At 46.3% G+C, this 18,503-nt stretch overlaps 1 protein-coding gene across 4 annotated transcripts in view; it reads left to right on the forward strand.

The window, feature by feature from the left end:
• ANLN (anillin actin binding protein) overlaps nt 1-18,503 on the forward strand; it is a 321,192-nt gene that overhangs the window by 170,782 nt on the left and 131,907 nt on the right. For all 4 annotated transcript variants that reach the window (XM_033930208.1, XM_033930207.1, XM_033930211.1 and 1 more), the window contains exons 13-15: nt 6,040-6,228; nt 18,051-18,174; nt 18,377-18,425. In XM_033930208.1, coding sequence (XP_033786099.1) covers nt 6,040-6,228; nt 18,051-18,174; nt 18,377-18,425 — 362 coding nt within the window. The remainder of the gene's footprint in view (nt 1-6,039; nt 6,229-18,050; nt 18,175-18,376; nt 18,426-18,503) is intronic.

Below are 18,503 nucleotides of genomic sequence, written 5' to 3' on the forward strand. Positions count from 1 at the left end.
GGCTATGGCCCTTTTCTGCCGTCATTTTTCTATGTTTCTAACAGGTGTAAAAAGTAGTTCAAGTCAACAGTTCAGGAGGCGGCTACCTGCCACCGGAGTCATAGTGTTCCAAGAAGGCTCCCAGGTGCATTGAAAAATCCGGCCAGGCAGGGAAGAAAAGTCTTGTATATCTCGGCATTCCCACAGCAAAAGTGTAATCGGGCGGCATCGCCAGAGGGAAAAGTCCGGTCCCTCCGCCTCCAGCCACCTAAGCAAAATACACTTGAGGGCTATCACCACAGTCCACCTAAGAAATGCCGCAGTCCCCGATCTTCGAGGGGTAAAATGAATAGGGACACTAAAAAGAAACAAAGGGGAACGTTGGAGAACAACATTCCAAATACTTTCAACAAAAAAGAAAAATAGCTTCCCAAAAGGATTGAATAATAGGACAAGTCCAGAACATATGTCCCAAACTAGCATCAGGGGCATCACAGCGGACACAGGCAGAAGAGGCTCGAAACCCCGAAAGGTGAGCTCTTTTAGGGGAAATATACAAGCTTAAAACAATTTATAGTGTTGTTCTCAAAAGGTAATATATTTGCGAAAAGCAGGAAATCTGCGTACTACACAAAGGACAATATCATCGGGTAATATTACAGAAAGATCACAAGCCCAAACATCCATCAATCTGATATGGTCAATCAGGGGGGATTCATCCTTCAAATGTCTATGGTGAAATTTGAGAGGAACAGGGAGCTGAGATCCAAGGGTAAAAGCCGTGGATATCAGCTCCTGACAAGAAGCCGTCAAATGGCCAGGAGGCAGAGAAGCAATATAATGTTGAATTTGCAGGTAAGCAAAGCCATCAGCTCGGGGGAGGCCAAATTCTTGACATAACATATCAAAAGGCTTAATTTTCCCTTCATCATCCACCAATTGGAACAGATAGGGAATCCCCCTGCTTCCCAATGAACAAAACTAGCCCCATCCATCCCTGGCAGAAAATTCCCATTAAAGCGTAAAGGCAAGAAAGGAGATATATTAGAATGAAGAGAGTGAAATTTATAGACCCATTGCCAAGTCTTCTGCAAGGGGTAGTGCAATACCGTAACAGGAAGGGGCGCAGGTTGAGCCAAGGACACAGAGTGAAGAAAAGCACTAAAATGAGTCTTTGTGAAACAAGAGTGCTCCATAGAAGTATTAGTAAAATGGGCAGTACCCCGAAAGAAATCATTAATGTGACGCATACCACAACCAACCATCAAATGGCGAAGATTCAGCAAGCCTAAACCCCCCCCCCCCCTTATACCATAGAGATGCTGCCAGTCAATAAAGCAAACGAGCTCGCTTTCCTGCCCAAAGAAACTGCTGCACTAAACTTTCTAAACGTCTTTAGAGGTCAAATAAAGTGGGAGGACCTGAAAAACATACAACCAACACGGAATAATAAGCATATTGTAGAGACTCAACTCTACTCAGAAGCGATAACGGAAGCCCCTTCCATAACTGCAATCGAGTAACAAGAGTGTTAAACAACGGCTCTACGTTCAAAGAATATAGACAGGAGAGGTCACGTGGAATAAGGACTCCCAAATATTTTAGTTCAGACTCTGCCCACCGGAGGGGAAAGGGTCCCCTCCATGTCGTACGAACTGCAGGGCAAGAGGAAAGGGTGACTGACTTATCCAGATTAAGTGATAGGCCGGAGTAGAACCCATACTTGGAGAGGAGATCTCTGGGTGAGTAAGAATGAGAAACATATCTGCAAAATCCAAAGTCTTCAGGTCCACCCCCGCCACATGAAGACCCCGAACATCCTCAAAGACGTGAAGTGCAAAGCAAAGGTTCCAAAGAAAGAAGAAAAAGTAAAGGAGAAAGAGGGCAGCCTTGTCTGGTACCCCTGAGTATGGGAAAAGAGTCAGTACGAGTGCCATTGACTAACAAAGAGCCTGAGGATTAGAATATAATGAACGAATCGCTCGGAAGAAGAACCCCTGGAGCCCAACACACTCCAAGGCACGGAACAAAAAAGACCAGTGCACACTATCAAATGCTTTAGAAACATTCAAACTAACAAATAAGGCAGGGATCTGGCGTTGTTGACAATGGGCAAGCACCAAAGGGACCTTCCGCACATTGCAAACCGATTGGCGGCCATGAACAAAACCCACTTGATCTTTGTGGATTACAATAGGGAGATGAGGGACCAAACAGTCGGCTAACATACGAGAAAGAAGCTTAAGATCAACGTTGATTAGAGAGATTGAGTGATACGATCCAGGATCATCCAGCCCCTTACCTGGTTTCAACAATAAAGTGATAAGTGCCTCATTAGCATAACGGGGAAAGGATCCATGGTCAACAGCAGAATTAAAATAAGCCAACAACGGACCACACAAGTGAAGGGAAAGAAGTTTGTAAAACTACCAGAAAAGCCATCTGGCCCTGGGGCTTTCCCAGAGCGTAAGGCCTTAATGGCAGACTGCAATTCACTCGCTTGGAACAGACGATTAAGAGCCATCACCACATCCTCAGAAAGACTCGACATCCCCGACAAGCGAAGATAATCCTCCAGAAGCTCCGAGGAAACATCCTCTGGAGCAGCATACAAGCTCTCAAAGAAGTCAAAAAGCGCCGCAGACACCTCTGCGGTATGAGTCATCCTCCCCCTCCGGAGTCCTAATTGACAAAATCGACTGCCTACGTGTCTTAACGTCAACCAGGCGTGCCAACACCCCGGCTTACTGCCAAATCGTTGAAAACGATGATTATAATAAGCTTCCCACCGCTGGTAGCGAGAATGAAGTAGAGAGTTGAGAGCCCCCTGGGTAGACAGATGGCGCTCCCTAGTCGTCTCCGAAGGAACCGTATAAAAAGCCTTCTTAGCGGCCCATAAGGCCTGCTCCAGGGTGAGAATACCAGATTGAATATTGCGAGCACTAAGAAAGGAAATCAGTTTACTCTGATCGTCCTGATGTTGTGCATTGTTAGTCACATAATCATCCCACTGAGCCTGTAGAAAACACCAAAATTCAACATCATAGTCAAGATAAAAGCGCCAAGAAGGAGAGTGAAGGTACGCTGAATCCAAGTGAATGTCTAGCCAAATCGGGGTATGGTCAGAAATACTGAGTGGGCCAATCTCTGCCAGCACAACCGAGGAAAATAATCCCAGAGACACAAAAATATAGTCAATCCTAGACCAGGTATTATATGCACGAGAAAGATGAGTAACATCCCGGACCTCTGGGTGCAAGAGGTGCCAGGGATCCACCACGGACAGAGTATCACAAAAACCCGCAAGAAGGCGTCCCTTAGTTCTCAAAGGCGTAGCAACGGGACCAGACTTATCGCACTTCAGGTCAATAACCAAATTGAAATCACCAACCAAAAGAAAAAGATCACCAGAATAACGTGAATGCAGGCAAACCAGCTGTTGGAAAAAAGATTCAGACAAATTCGGACCATAGACCACCAGCAACAAATAGCTCCGGTCCCCCAAGGTAAGGCGCAGAAGAAGGTAGCGTCCCTCCAGAGACTTTTCCAATACTTGGACGCCCATCGGCGAAGACTTACGGATCAACGCCGCGATACCCCCACGGCGTCCCGACAAAGACGCAAAATATACTTCCCCCACCCAAGACCTATGCAACTTAAGATGTTCAGCATCCGTCAAGACGGGTTTCCTGCAAACAAGCAATGTTGGAGTGATAATGTTGTAAAGCAGTCAAAATTTTGGAACGCTTAATCGGCGAGGTGATGCCCCCCACATTCCAATAAGTGAGCCTAAACGGTGTACTCATCTATCAGGTAAGGAAAGAAAAAGCATAGTACAGAGAGAATTGCAGAGGAGAACCCCAGGAGCCCAGCCTCCCCTAGGGCCATAAATATGAAACCATGCACATTGCTGTAGTTGACATTGACACATTAAAAAAACCCAGCAGAGCACAACCAAAAGAACTGAAGGAGGACTGACCCCCCCCCCCCCCAAACCCATCCCAACTACCCCTCCTACCAAAACTACCCCCCCCTCAAAGCCGTTCCACTCCACTGGAGCAGACTGGAGCAAAGAAGTCACGTGTAGATATAACAGGACCCCCAGCCCCCCCCCCCCTCTGGCCCCAAGCAGAAACCCAAATAAAACCAGGCCAAATACCACAAACAAGCCCCACACACACACACCAATTGGATCCCCCCTCCGATCACAAAAGAGACAAAAAAAATCTGGTAGGGTGGTGTGCAAAAGGAGCCCCAGGAGCCAGAACTCCCCTACGGAACCAACACTCAGGAAAGAATGGCGAAAGCATAGCTTTCAGGAGCCCCCCTCACACAAACTCAGACACCCAACATAGTGGACGCAGTCAGACAGAATCCTCCCCCACAATCAAACACAAGAGCAGCACCCCAAACATTCAACCGCAAACACCCAAAACCCCAAACACACAATAGAACCCTCTATCCTCAGAGCAGCCAGCCTCCAATGGTCACATGATGCAAAAATAAACTGCATCGAAAAAATGGGTGACAAAGGGACTCTCAAGGCCACTAGAGGCCTGGACAGCAAATCCGGGCAACCCAAATCAGGGTCCAAAGATCCAGGAGAAAAGCACCGCTCCCCCAACAAACTCAAGGTGAGGACGAGGGTCCAAGTTCAGCAGGCAGGGCATCCAAGTAGGCCTGGACAGCCTCCACTGTATAATAGGACTTCCACCCGGCACCCGTCCAGATCTTCAGGGTCGCCGGGTAAAGCAACATGAAACGTCACTTTCGATCATAGAGCAACGAACACACTCCAGAGAAGCGCCAATGACGTTCTTGTAGGGCCGGTGAAGAGGCGAACTGGGTCCCCATCGTAACAGGTGGTGATCTTTTTCAATTTGTATTGCCTCAGCAGCTCAGCTTTGTGGGCATAGTTATGAACTTTAAAGATTACCACACGAGCACGTGTTCTGTCTTCAAGACTCTTACCTATACGGTGGACGCATTTGAGTCGCACCAGCCCCATGCCCTGCGGCAGCGGAAACTCTGCCTGCAGCCAGGACTCAAGAGCGGACAAGAGCCGGACATCAGGGATAGTTTGAGCGAGGCCAACAAGTCGAAGATTATCCCTCCGGGAGCGGTTCTCAAGGTCTTCAATTTTGTCTGCCTGATGCTGTAATTGCTCCCGGAGGGAAAGCAGGTCCGCGCAGAAGAGGTGTGTGTCTTCAACCAGTGCCATCCGTGTCTCCAAGGCACTTGTACTGCCGGTCGTCTCTGTTAAAAGGGTTTCCATGGCTGCTAATTGACCAGACAGATGATCAAAGTGTGATTCGAGGGCCTGGACCACCGATGCCGAAAGCGCGTCGATGTGTGCCTCAGACAGGGGAAGCGTGGGGCCCGATTCAATCGCCACCATCTTGGGATCAGGTGTTGTTTTGTTTTTTTTTTTTTTTTTTGCAACTTCAGGTCCTTTCCCTATTCTGCATCACTCTCCCACTCATTGCCGGGCTGAGATGTCACAGAAACTTGTCCATACACCGATCCCCCCTCGAGAAAAAAATTATTGATGCTTAAAGAGGCGAAAAGAGGAGAGGGAGGACTCGGGGCCCTACATCCAGCAGCCAGTAATGAGCATGTAAACTGCTTTTATTTATTTATTCAATTTTCTATACCGTTCTCCCAAGGAAGCTCAGAATGGTTTACATGCATTTATTCAGCTACTCAAGCAGTTTTCCCTCTCTGTCCCACAGCGAGTTGAGGAGTAAGTGTGACAATTTGAGAGATACCCACGCCTGCATAAGAGCTTTGTATGTGATTATAGTTCATGGGACAACAATGTGGCTATTCATATTGTCATTAAAACAGAATGAGCCACTTTTACCATTTTTTTTTTTTTTAAGATTAAAAATACAAAACTATAGCTAATGCCATCCTGAAATACTTTTGGCTTCTTGCGGACTTTGCAGTAATACTTTTTTCAGTGATAATGGAACAGATAAAAATGTTTAAATGGAGATTAGCTGGAAATACAAATGGCTAATTTCTGTACTGATTGTAATTGCATTTTGTTTTTGTTAGCTGAAAAAAGAATGGCTTTGCTTTCTGAGCTAAACAAACTGAAGAATGATGGACCTAAAGGTCAAAGGTTGCCAACTAAAACTGTATCTCCATCCACTGATTATACTCCATCTCATGGGTGTATTTTGTTGTCGGAAATGCGTCTTCCTTTGAAAGCAGACTTTGTCTGTAACACAGTTCAAAGATCAGGTAAGGTAACTTTTTTGTTTTTGTTTTTCTCTTGTCTACAGGACTAGATAAAGCTTTATTAATTTGGCCAAATCAATACAGATTATTTTAAAGATGGTAGTAGAAATTACAGCATCTAGTGGGAGAGAATATTTTGTTGTAATTGGTTATATTGCTTGTTGTAACCATTGGTCACCAAAATATGGGAACAGGCAAGAAAATGGGATTACTAAGTAAATCAGCTTTGATTATTGATCACTTGATATCCCGCTAATGCAAAAGGTCATAGTGGTTTACAATTTATGTATACATGCAAAGACAGGAACGCCAAAAAACAAAAGTAAAGTCATCAACTAAATAAGTAACCAATAACAAAATATTTATAAAAATGTGTTTGCTATTTTATCTTCTCCAAGGCAACAGTTAAGTCATTTAAAAAAATATATTTTCAAAATTATTCCATAAGAAAGGAGAAATAAAAAAGTAATCAGATTTTCAAGTGGATTCATAATGAGCAAATTAGGGATAGAGAATGACACGGTGGCGGTTTACCCGCGGCCACCGCATTTTAGCCGCGGGTCACCGCCGAAAACGGGGAAGAAAACTAGCAGTCGCTGCGGTGACGGGGACAAGGCCATTCACCGCCCGCGGGGCGGTGAATGGGTCTTGTCCCCGCAGTGAGGCATGAAGGATCGCGCGGTCCCCGCAGCTCACACCCGCCTGCCCAATCGATTCTAGTGTTTAGCCAGCTCTCTCCCTTCTCCTCACCTTAGTTTGTAGATTTTCTTTTTCGGCGACCCGCACGCTATCAAAGAGCCGCTGCTGCTCAGTTTCGATCTTCTGCTCTGACGCAACCGGAAACAGGAAGTTGCAGCAGAGCAGAAGATTGAACACTGAGCAGCCGCGCGTGTGCGGCTCTTTGGGAAAGCGTGCAGGTCGCTGAAAAAGAAAGCCTGCAAACTAAGGTGAGGAGAAGGGAGAGAGCTGGCTAATCACTACGATCGATTGGGCAGGCGGGTGGGGGCTGCGAGGACCGTGCGATCACCCGTGTTCCCGGCTCAGACTGTAAGGAGGGAGTGAAAGGGAAAAGGATTCTGGGCCAAGGTGATGAAAACGGAAAGAAAAACCCACAGCAGGAAAGAAAGGGAAGGACAGGCAGGTGAGCCAGATGCTAGAAGCAGGGGGGGGGAAGAAAGAGGGAAAAAAGCTAGATGGGGTTGAAAAGAAGAGACACACTGGTATGGAAGAGGAAGATAGGGGAAATCTGGACACAGGAAGGTAACAGAAAGAGGGGAAATTATGTGCATGGGGCATAGGGACAGAGACAAAAAGGGGACATGCCATGGGGATGGTATATGGACACAGGGGGGGGGGGCAATGGCAGATACATAGGGGAGATATTAGAAAAGTATATAAAATCGTACCCGTTTGAGGCTTTTATGTATGCAGCGGTGACGGTGACGGGGCGGTGAATGGGGTTGCAGTGGCGGTGACGGGGCGGTGAATGGGGTGGCAGTGGCGGTGACGGGGCGGTGAAGGGAATGACGGTGACGAGGCGGTGCAGAGGATGGTGAGACGGGGACGGGGCGGTGACGGGGACCAATTTTTTCACCGTGTCATTCTCTAATTAGGGAGAGGGATGGACTAGTATTAGTCAAGTGACCTCAAAGCGTGAGATGGGGTATATGGTATCGTAGCAGATGTAGTTTTTAGTGCAAGCTGGCGCTGAATGCTCTGTGCTGCTCCTGACACAGAAACTCCTGAGTGTCAGGAGCAGCGCAGAGTATTCAGTGCACGGACCTGCGCTAAAAACCGCTTCTGTGGTTTTGTAAAAAAAAAAAAAAAAAAAAGGGGGGGGGGGTAAAATGCCTTAATGTTACATTGATTCAAGAACATAACAAGAGGCCTGAGAAATATATTAACAGCGGTGACAAGATTGACCCTTGTGGGACACCACAATCCAAATGAAAAAGTGAAGAACAGTTAATAGAGGTAAAAATTCTAAATTTCTGATCTGTAAAAAATTATTTAAACCAAGCTAGAGCAGAAAATCAAATGGCTAGAAATAAAAAAAGGGGAGATAAAAATATTTTTCATGTATATTATTGAAAAGAGGAAGACAAATGGAATTACGAGACTGAAAGAAACATAGAAGATGACAGCAGAAAAGGGCCACGGCCCAACAAGTCTGCCCACTCTAATGACCCACCCCCTAAATTCTTCCCTGAAGTGATCCCACATGCTTATCCCATTTTCTCTTGAAGTCCAGCGTGCTGCTGGCCTGAATTACCTGCAGTGGAAGTTCATTCCAATGATCAACCACCCTCTCGGTGAAGAAGTACTTCCTGGTGTCACCATGAAATCTCCCACCCTTTTTTATTCCCCCCCCCTGTATTTCCCATCAATATAATATAATTACCATGTTATTGAAAATTCTAAGATATCAAAATAAATCCAATCCAATTGAAGCTATATTAGGGAGCAATCAAAAAGAAGTCTCTCTTTTACAAAAGTACCATTTCTATAACTTAAACTTAAAAATAATCAGATAAGCATAACTCTCTATGAATTTCTATTGTATATCTATATTCTTTTTATTGTTATTGTATCTTTACTTCTGCATACAACTGAATGCACCCAGAACTTGCCCAACCACTGGATGTGTCCATGCAACATTCAAGTCCTTCCTACTGTCATTGTAAGCCTTTCTTCACATGTTTCCATAGGTGCACTTCTTCCGTTCTCCGTCTAACCCTATTCCATTTGGAAAACATGACTTCACTGATGTCCACTGCATTCAGCAACTTTCTTGATTCTGTTAGTCATACTCCAAATTAAAGATCACTTTCAACAGCTTTCCTAGTTCTTTCTCCATATCCGAATGTAGACAAACATATCCATAGTTTTCTGTATATCATCAGTCATTCATTCCTCTTATACAAATGCAGTGTCTGTAATCCAGTCTATCCTGCTTCCTTCTTCTTACCATTCCATTACTGTCTATTTATTTGCTGTCTATTTATTTCCCTTTTATCAGTTTATTAATTTGTCTGTTCTTTCATATTTATTCTCCTTAATCAATCAAACAGGAGTTCCATGGATCAGATCTGTAAATTTTGTTTAATATCATGTCATCCAACCAATCCACCAAACAATTCTCTAAAATGATTTTGAGAGAAAGATCTTTTAACTTCTCCGGGTCAACAAAATATAAAGATTTATCCCCACAAGAGACTCATTTTCGCTAGATAGTATAATCCATATTTGTACCCTTTTTCCTTTAATATGCTATATAATATGTTTGTTTATTCCTATTGAAAATGTGATAAAGGATGGGTGGTTGGGGGGGTTATTGCATCACTAGATTTTTATGTGGTAGAGATTAATGTGCTATTGTAGAAAAACTTGTATAATATATTCTTTTGTGCACTTGCTGTTCAATTTGAAAATGAATAAAGAACAGAAAAAAAAGAAAGAAAATCTCCCACCCTTAGTTTCAACGGATGTCCTCTTGTCGCCGTAGGTCCTTTATGAAAAAAGATATCCTCTTCTACCTCAATACGGCCCGTGAGATATTTGTACGTCTCAATCATATCTCCCCTCTCTACACTCCTCGAGTGAGTATAGCTGCAACTTACCCAGCCTTTCCTCATACGGGATATCCTTGAGTCCTGAGACCATCCTGGTGGCCATTCGCTTGAACTGACTCCATTCTCTGCACATCTTTTTAATAATGCAGTCTCAGAATTGTACACAATATTCCAGATGAGGTCTCACCAAGGATCTGTACAACGGCATTATAACTTCGGTCTTCCGGCTGACGAAACTTCTTCGGATACAACCCATCATTTGTCTAGCCTTGGATGAAGCTTTCTCCACTTGGTTGGTAGACTTCATGTCTTCGCTAATGATTACTCCCAAGTTCCGTTCTGCAGTGGTTCTTGCTAAGGTCTCGCTATTTAGGGTGTAAGTTCTGCATGGATTTCTGTTGCCAAGGTGCATGACCTTAACACTTTTTGGCATTAAAACTTAGTTGCTAAGTTGAGGACCAATGTTCCAGTAAGTATAGGTCCTGCGTCATGCAGTCGGGCACTGTGCTTTTGCCTACTATATTGCATAGTTTGGCGTCATCGGCGAATATTGCTATTTTCCCTCGAAGCCCTTGAGCCAGGTCCCTTACGAAGATATTAAACAGGATCGAACCCAAGACCGAACCCTGCGGCACACCACTGATCACTTCCGACACTTCGGAGAGAGTGCCGTTCACCACCACCACCCTCTGAAGTCTACCACAGAGCTTCCATCCTGCAACCCTTTTTGTGGAGTGGAATGACGTTAGCTGTTTTACAGTCCACTGTACTCAGGGAATGATTGAAGAGCACGGATAACAGTTCCGCTAGGACATCACTCAACTCTCTAAGCACCCTGGGATGTAGTTTGTCAGGTCCCATGGCTTTGTTCACTTTGAGCCTTGAAAGTTCGTAGTAGACGCTGCTGGACGTAAACTCAAAATCTCGAAATGGGTCTTCCGAGCTTTCCCTTGTCTGCAGCTGTGGGACGGATCCCGGCGCCTCGCAGGTAAAGACTGAGCAGAAGTATTCATTTAGTAGTTCAGCTTTATCGGAGTCCGATTCTACATAGTTCCCGTCTGATTTCTTAAGGCGCAAAATCCCATCCGTATTCCTTTTTCTGCCACTGATATACCTGGAGAAGAATTTATCCCCCTTTTTAATGTTCTCTGCCAGATTCTCTTCCATCTGGAGTTTGGCCTCTCTGACTGCTGCTTGATGGTTCTAGACTTAGCCAGATAGTCTTCTTTGGTCTCTAATTTTCCTGATTGTTTGCAGGAGATAAATGCTTTTTTCTTCTTTTTTACGAGATACGAGATCGCCGCAGAGAACCACTGAGGCTTATTGTTCCTCCGCCGTTTGCTTACCGTATTTATGTATAAGTTGGTTGCTTCGTGTAGGGTAGATTTCAGAGCTGACCACATTGCCTCTACATTATCAGTTGCGGCCTGATTTTGCAGCGCCCGATAAACCAAATCATCCATATTTTCGAAGTTAGTGCCCCTAAAATTGAGGACCTTTGTGGATGTGTTGGATCTAGTGAATCCTTTCCTGAGGTGAAACCACACCATGTTGTGGTCACTGGAGGCCAACTTATCGCTATTTGGAGAGTGATGAAAAACAATCCTTCTTTAGCACTCTCCAGACCAGTAGAGGTTAACTTTTACGAGTGGGTATATATCCATTCATGACCAGCAGGTGGAGACTGAAAACAAAACTGTGGAATAGTACATAAGAGATACCTTTCCCTATTCCTATCAGTCTACTTCAGTCTCCAGCAGGTGTTGAGTGAGCTGTACCCATCTCCCTTGGTAGGGCTGTTGGAATTTGTTTTGGGCAGGGGTCTCAAAGTCCCTCCTTGAGGGCCGCAATCCAGTCAGGTTTTCAGGATTTCCCCATTGAATGTGCATGAGATCTATGTGCATGCACTGCTTTCAATGCATATTCATTGGGGAAATCCTGAAAACCCGACTGGATTGCGGCCCTCAAGGAGGGACTTTGAGATCCCTGGTATAGGGAGTTTCTAGTCCCTGTTTTTGGCCAGACAGAGCTTGTGAGAGCCCTGTTTGGGGGTCCGTCTGACCTCGGGGGTGTCAAACCCTGCAGGTCTTGAGCAGGGACCCTCCCCCCCCTTCTTCCACCGCCCCACATTTTTTTAGAGGAGCCTCAGCAGTAAGCCTTGCCCACTAAATCAAGCAAGGCATATTGCTTTGAGAGCTTGTGGAGTCTGTTCTGTGAAAAAAAAAAAAAAAATCCTGAGGTAGTGCCGGTCTGCAGGATTGCTTCCCTATCAATTTACTGTATTTTATTGTATATTTGCACAAACTGGCACTTTAAATCTAGCTAGGTCGCATATGGAGCAATTGAGCGCTTCTCCGGGGAGTGGGACACAATATGGTCCAGACGCGAGGTACTCGCAGCCGGCCTGAAACTTCCATTTGGGCCGGTGCGGTGGTGGAGCTCCGTCGGCAGCGGCTGCAGGTGCCCAGAGTTCCTGCTGATAGTGCCTCGCGAGTCAGCTAGGAGCAGTGAGGAGGCACGGTCTTCATCCACCGCCCACGGAGGGGTTCCCTTGACTGCCAATGGTCAGGGTACAAAGGATTCCCTCTCAGCTGATTTTTTTAACAGCTGATGCCGGCTTACCTGCTTTAGCAGCTAGGACTGTTCAGGCTTCCCGGCCACTACAGGTCATGGAGGGAGCATTTTTGGTGGGAACTTTCTCAGTCTGGCCCCTCCATTTTGTCTGCAACCTCAGGTGACCTTCCCCCTGTATTGGAAACACAGGGGCAGGTTTCAGCATGGGGTCCCTGCTGGGGCAGGGAGTCCCTGGAGATCCCGGGGGTTTTTTCCCCTGATTTAATTTTTTCTTTGTGCAGAGCCTATTTCAGGCAGTTGGGGTCCCGCGTGCACCCAGGGGGTTTCGGAGTTTTGCCTCCCTCTTCTCCTTTGGCATCCCCTCCTCCTCCTCCCTCGTCCAAGCGCCCGCGGGTGGCTTGGGTTGAGGATTTGTGGTCTGAGGAGCATGTCGGCCTGGATGAGGACCTGGACCCTTTTAAGGAATTCCAGGATCCTCTCAAGGGGACGGCCCCTGGCGGCAGGTTGTCGGGTTTCCCGCCTTCTGGTGAAGTGTCCGTGGTGTGCCTTTTACAGAGGGATGAGCTACCGGATCTGATTTAACAGGTCTCCTCGATGCTGCATTTCTGAAGATGCGCCACTGGAGACCTGCATATGGGGGACCCTCTGCTTCAGGGGGTCCGTCCTGTCTCCCGTTCTTTTCCTGTGCTTCAGGATTTTCGTGATATCGTGCTAGCGCAGTGGAATACGCTGGGAGCGCTGTTTTTGTTGCCACGCGTCCTGGCTCATGGGTATCCCATCCCGGAGGGGGATAGGGCTACCTTAATTTCGCCAGTGGTGGACGCGGTGGTCTCAGCGATTGCTAAGCGGCATACCGTCCCTGTTGAGGGTGGCTCAGCTCTTAAGGACTCTGAGCAGTGTAAGTTAGAGCCACTTCTTAAGCAGAATTTTGATGTCTTTGCCTTGGGGGTCCAGGTAGCTATTTGTGGGGGGCTGGTGGCTTACCCTGTCTTTCGGTGGGCTGAGCGTGTCCTGGATCTTGAGTCTTACTGGTCCTTCATGGATCAGGAGGTGGCGATGATTGAGATGGCTGCCTTGTTCCTCTCGGATGCTCTTTATGACTTGGTGCAGACTTCGGCTAAGTCTGGGGCTTTTGGTGTGGCTGCGCGCCGTACCTTGTGGCTTTGCACTTGGTTGGCAGTTGCCGCATCCAAATCTAATCTTCCAAAAATTCCCTTTCAGGGGTCGTTTTCTGTTTGGAGAGGACTTAGATAAGGTGGTTCAGACTCTGAAGTACTCTAAGGTGCCCCGTCTGCCTGAGGACCGTGCCCGCCCTGCGTCTCGGGGTGGCACTGCCCAAGGGCGTCTGCGGGATTTTCGCACGTTTTGCTCTGGGCCTGGGACTGCTTATTTCCCGACTTCCGGTTTTCCCCAGGGTCGGTTGACTCAGTACATGCTGTCCTGTCCGGGGGCCTTTCGGGCTGGGAATCCACCCGTTGGTTCCTCCGTTGCCCGTCCTGCACAATGGCTCTTTGCCTGCGCCCCCCTTGGGTTCTGGTGGGTGTCCGGCTGCGTGACTTGTTTCCCCAGTGGGCTGAGCTCACATCCGATCAGTTGGTCATGGAGGTGGTGAGGGACGGTTATGCTCTGGAGTTTGCCCGCTCTCTGCCTGATCATATCTAGCCTCTCCGTGTCAGATGGCATGGTAAACGCTAGCCTTTCGCCAGATCCTCCAGCGCTTGTTTGATCTCAAAGCAGTTGTTCTGGTGTCCCCTCAGGAGTGTGGCACCGGCAGGTCCGCCATTTCCTTGTGGTGCCCAAGTAGGAGGGGACCTTTCTGCCCATCCTAGATTTAAACAGGGTCAACAGGGCTCTCAGAATTCCCTCTTTTCGCATGGAAACACTGAGGTATGTCATTCTGGTGGTTCAGCTGGGGGAGTTCCTGACTTCTCTCGATATGACAGTGGCTTACTTGCATGTTCCCATTCAGGCCTCTCATCAGCGCTTCCTTCGCTTTGCGATCTTTGGTCAGTACTATCAGTTCTGTGTGCTTCTCTTTGGCCTGGTCACGGCTCCCCCGGGTGGTCGTCTCGGCGGTCAGAGGGTATTCTGGTGCACCCCTACCTGGATGACTGGTTGATTCGAGCGAAGTCGTTACAGGAGATCACCCGGATTATGGCTCGGGTGGTGGAGTTTCTCCAGTTGCTGGGCTGGGTGGTCAACCTTTCCAAGAGTCGGTTGGTCCCAGCTCAGCGTCTTGAGTACTTTGGTGTTTTGTTCAACACCTCCTTGGGGAAGATCTTCCTTCCAGAGGCCTGGGTAAGCAAATTTCAATCTCAGTTTCGCCTCCTTATAGCGTCCTGGTGTCCTCAGGCCCAGGATTTCCTCCAAAAATTGGGGTTGATGGCGGCGCCCCTGGACGTAGTGAGGTGGGCGCAGGCCCATGTGTGTCCTTTTCAGTATGCTCTGCTCTGGAGGTGGTCACCCCAGAGGCACAGTTTGGATGTCCCTGTCCCTCTGCAAGGCTTGGTGCGTTGCAGTCTTTGTTGGTGGCTCCAGACCTCTCAGCTGGTTCGGGGGTGAGTCTGGATCTACCGCAGTGGACGGTGCTTTTCATGGATGCCAGTATTCTTGGTTGGGGAGCTCAGTGTCTAGGTCACTCGGCTCAGGGCACCTGGTCCACAGAAGAGGCGTCCTGGTCGATCACTGTATTGGAAACCAGAGCCATCTGGCATTGTTAGCCTTCTGCTCCCTTTTGATGTGCAAGTCAGAGTTCTGTTGGACATTGCCACGGTGGTGGCTTACGTCAATCATCAGGGAGGCACCAAGAGCAGTCAGGTGGTGCAGGAGGCGGCTCGGGTCATGCTTTGGGCAGAGTCGCATCTTCAGGACTTCTCACATAGCTGGGAAATGTTCAGGCGGTCTTCCTCAGTTTTCACACCTTAACTCCTGGAGAGTGGTGTCTCAGCCCCCATGGCCTTTCAATTGATAGTGCAGGCTTGGAGTCAGCCCCTGATGGCCTCAAGTGGCAATGCCAAACTGTCCCGCCTCTTCAGTCATCGCAGGGACGGTCTGGCCGAGGGTCTGGATGCTCTGGTTCAACCATGGCCAACGGAGGGGCTGTTGTATGTGTTCCCTCCATGGCCATTAGTGGGCAGAGTTCTCTGCATCGTTCGCCTTCTGGGTCTGGTTGTTCTGGTAGCTCCGGATTGGCCTCAACGTCCGTGATATGCGGAGCTGGTGAGGCATCTGGTGGCGGATCCAATGCCTCTCTTGGACGACCTTATGAAGCAGGGTCCCATTTCCATGTTCGATCCTACTCCCTTCTGTCTTACGGTTTGGCTCTTGAAAGGGGTCACCTAGGTCAAAAGGGTATTCATATAAGGTGATCTCTACTCTCTTGGGGTCCCGGAGGCTTTCTACCTCTCGAGCGTATGTGCGGGTTTGGTGTCTCTTTGAGGGGTGGTGCCAGGTGCGGGGAGTGGTCTCTTTTTGCACTTCCCTGTCTACCATCCTAAAATTCTTGCAGGATGGCCTTGATGGGGAATAGCTTGGTCTTCTCTCCAGGTTCAGCTTGCGACCTTGTCAGTCTTTCGTGGGTTAGTGAAAGGTCAGCGTTTGACAGCCATTCCTAATGTGATTCGCTTTTTGCGGGTGGCTAAGTTGCTCAGGCCTCCTGTGCGTCCCTCTATTCCATCTTGGGATTTTAATCTGGTTCTGTCTGTTCTGGTGCGCCCACCTTTTGAACTGTTGGGCTTCTGCTCCTTGACGGACCTTACTCTGAAGGTGGTCTTTTTGGTGGCCATTACTTCAGCTAGACGTGTTTCTGAGCTGCAGGCTTTCTCTTGTAAGGCTGCCCTTCTATATCTTAGCTAAAGATCTTTTGCAACTATATAAACTACTGAGTCAGCTTTTCTGGGGGAAGAAGAAAGCAAAATTGAGGAGGGCCTTACTGCTAGGGGGTCATTGGGAGGCCTTGGAGTCCCCAATAGGAGATTATACAACCAGACATGTCTTCTTAAATATATGAAAGACTGGATCTTTTCTACATCTGATTTTACAGACATACAATTTGAGCAGGAATATTTTCAACCATGACATTTCAATTTGTTGCTGCATGCCAAGCATTTGCAATTGCAGGAAGCTCATAGAGGTAGTTTATTGCTACACCCTCTTCGTGGGGCATGATATTATTAATGAAAAGTTGGCACTATATGATGCTACTGTTAGTTCCTTGCTTCCCCTTTTGGGTAACGTAGGTTTTACCCCAGGACTAGAGAACACAACTTTTCAGAGATGGGGTAGTCGAATTCAATTGATAGAACACTTGTTACGGGAAGATAGCCAGCCCTTGACCGTTGAAGATTTTTGTCACGAGTGGCGACTCATCCCTCATATTTTTTTTTTTGCTTATTGTCAAGTTTCACACTATATGCATTCTCTGGATTTAAACCACTTATCCCCCATAATGAGCAATAAGGTAAGAACTCTCCTACAATGGGATGAGGTAGGTCACGTATCCATATTGTGTCTGTAGAAATTATTACTTCAAGATCTTCCCCAAAAAGATTGCACTTCGTTCCAGGCATCATAGGGATGAGATTTAGGAACATCAACCCAGTCTCTCAATTTTCCTTTGTTGGTATCTATGATTCTCCCCCTCCCCCAAAAAAGAAAAAAAAATTAGTACACAATGGAGAACTACAGGAATGTCAGTACAGAATAATTCCCCAAAGCAAACTACTGGGAAAAATCTCAAAATAAATGGGTGAGCCAAAAGTAAAATAACCAAAGTATTCAAACAACAAAAGGCACCCCTATACTTTCACTAATCTCTTGTTGACTGAGATGTGCTCAGAACCGTTATCAGGAAGAAAGACCACAAACGGGGTCAAGTCCCTAAATGCAGCTTCCTTAGTCTATCATTGCACAGCAAACAGTCTTTAGAGATACCCTATCAATAAACTATTGTTGTTTGTTTCTTTGAAAAATATAAACTTTCTTAACTTTCTGAAGTCTAGGGTAGGCTATTAATTGAAGCACCATTTCTTGCCACTATCCTGCTCTCTTGAGGTGACCAATATTGCCCTCCAGTAATGACCTGATATCTCTTATCTCTTCTAACGGTTATGGTGCTTGCCTGATGATGTACCTTGAGCACTTGTGCATGCTCAAAGCCTTGAGTATGTGTGTATGGCCCCACACCAACCGGTGGCAGAATCGTGAGAAAAGATAAAATGAGGGATCTGGTCATCATTGGAGGGAAGACGGGTAGAAGAAAGCAGTGTAGATTACTGTGAATTTTTTGTTTTTTGGGGGGGATAGGCTATTATCAGAAGAATCTAAATTTTGGCTTTTAAGATGAAGTTTGCAGGATTTTTCAATGCTGAATCAGAGGAGTGAGCTATTAGAGAGAATAGAGTATATACTGTGCTTGTATTTGTGCATTTTATTATGGTCATATAAGCAATTTATAATTATAGTAACAATGGCCAGTTATATCTGCTGTTAACAGACTCGGTAGAATTTTTTTCAAAAAGGCTACAATAAATTGAAATAAAGAAAGTCTAAAATAATGGCTATTTTGAATTGTTAGTTGTAGTCTGTGATGCCAGTTGAGCCACCAAGAAGGCAAAATATTAGTTATATTGAACTTGATGACACCCTTTGGTTATTTGATCATATTGAATCTTTTCTCAGACTCAAACTATTATTTCTTCATCATGATCAGAGCTGGGGCAGAAAACATGGTTGCAACACCACTAGCTAATACTATGATGTCTGTAAAAGGAGATGCTCTTACGTTCCCTACTACATTTACTCTGTAAGTATAAAAATACTTCAGACAGAAGCTACTGTTCAGCAAATTTAAAGGCAGTCAGTCACATGTTCACAGAATGTTTTATTATCACATTGGAGCGAGTTGTAAATGTTTTTTTCACACAGTTTGGAATGAATTTGAATCCTGTAGTTTTAGTATTGGTTTGAGGTGACATGCATGATTTCTTTTTTTTTTTTTCTTTCAGGAAAGATGTATCAAATGACTTTGAAATTAATATTGATGTTTACAGCTTGGTATGTATTTACAGTACCTAAAAGTTACACTACTCTAAAGACAAAAGGGTGATCAGTGATTAAGGGTTATCCATAATT

The sequence above is a fragment of the Geotrypetes seraphini genome, chromosome 2 (genome assembly GCF_902459505.1).
Source record: "Geotrypetes seraphini chromosome 2, aGeoSer1.1, whole genome shotgun sequence".
Lineage (NCBI taxonomy): Eukaryota > Metazoa > Chordata > Amphibia > Gymnophiona > Dermophiidae > Geotrypetes > Geotrypetes seraphini.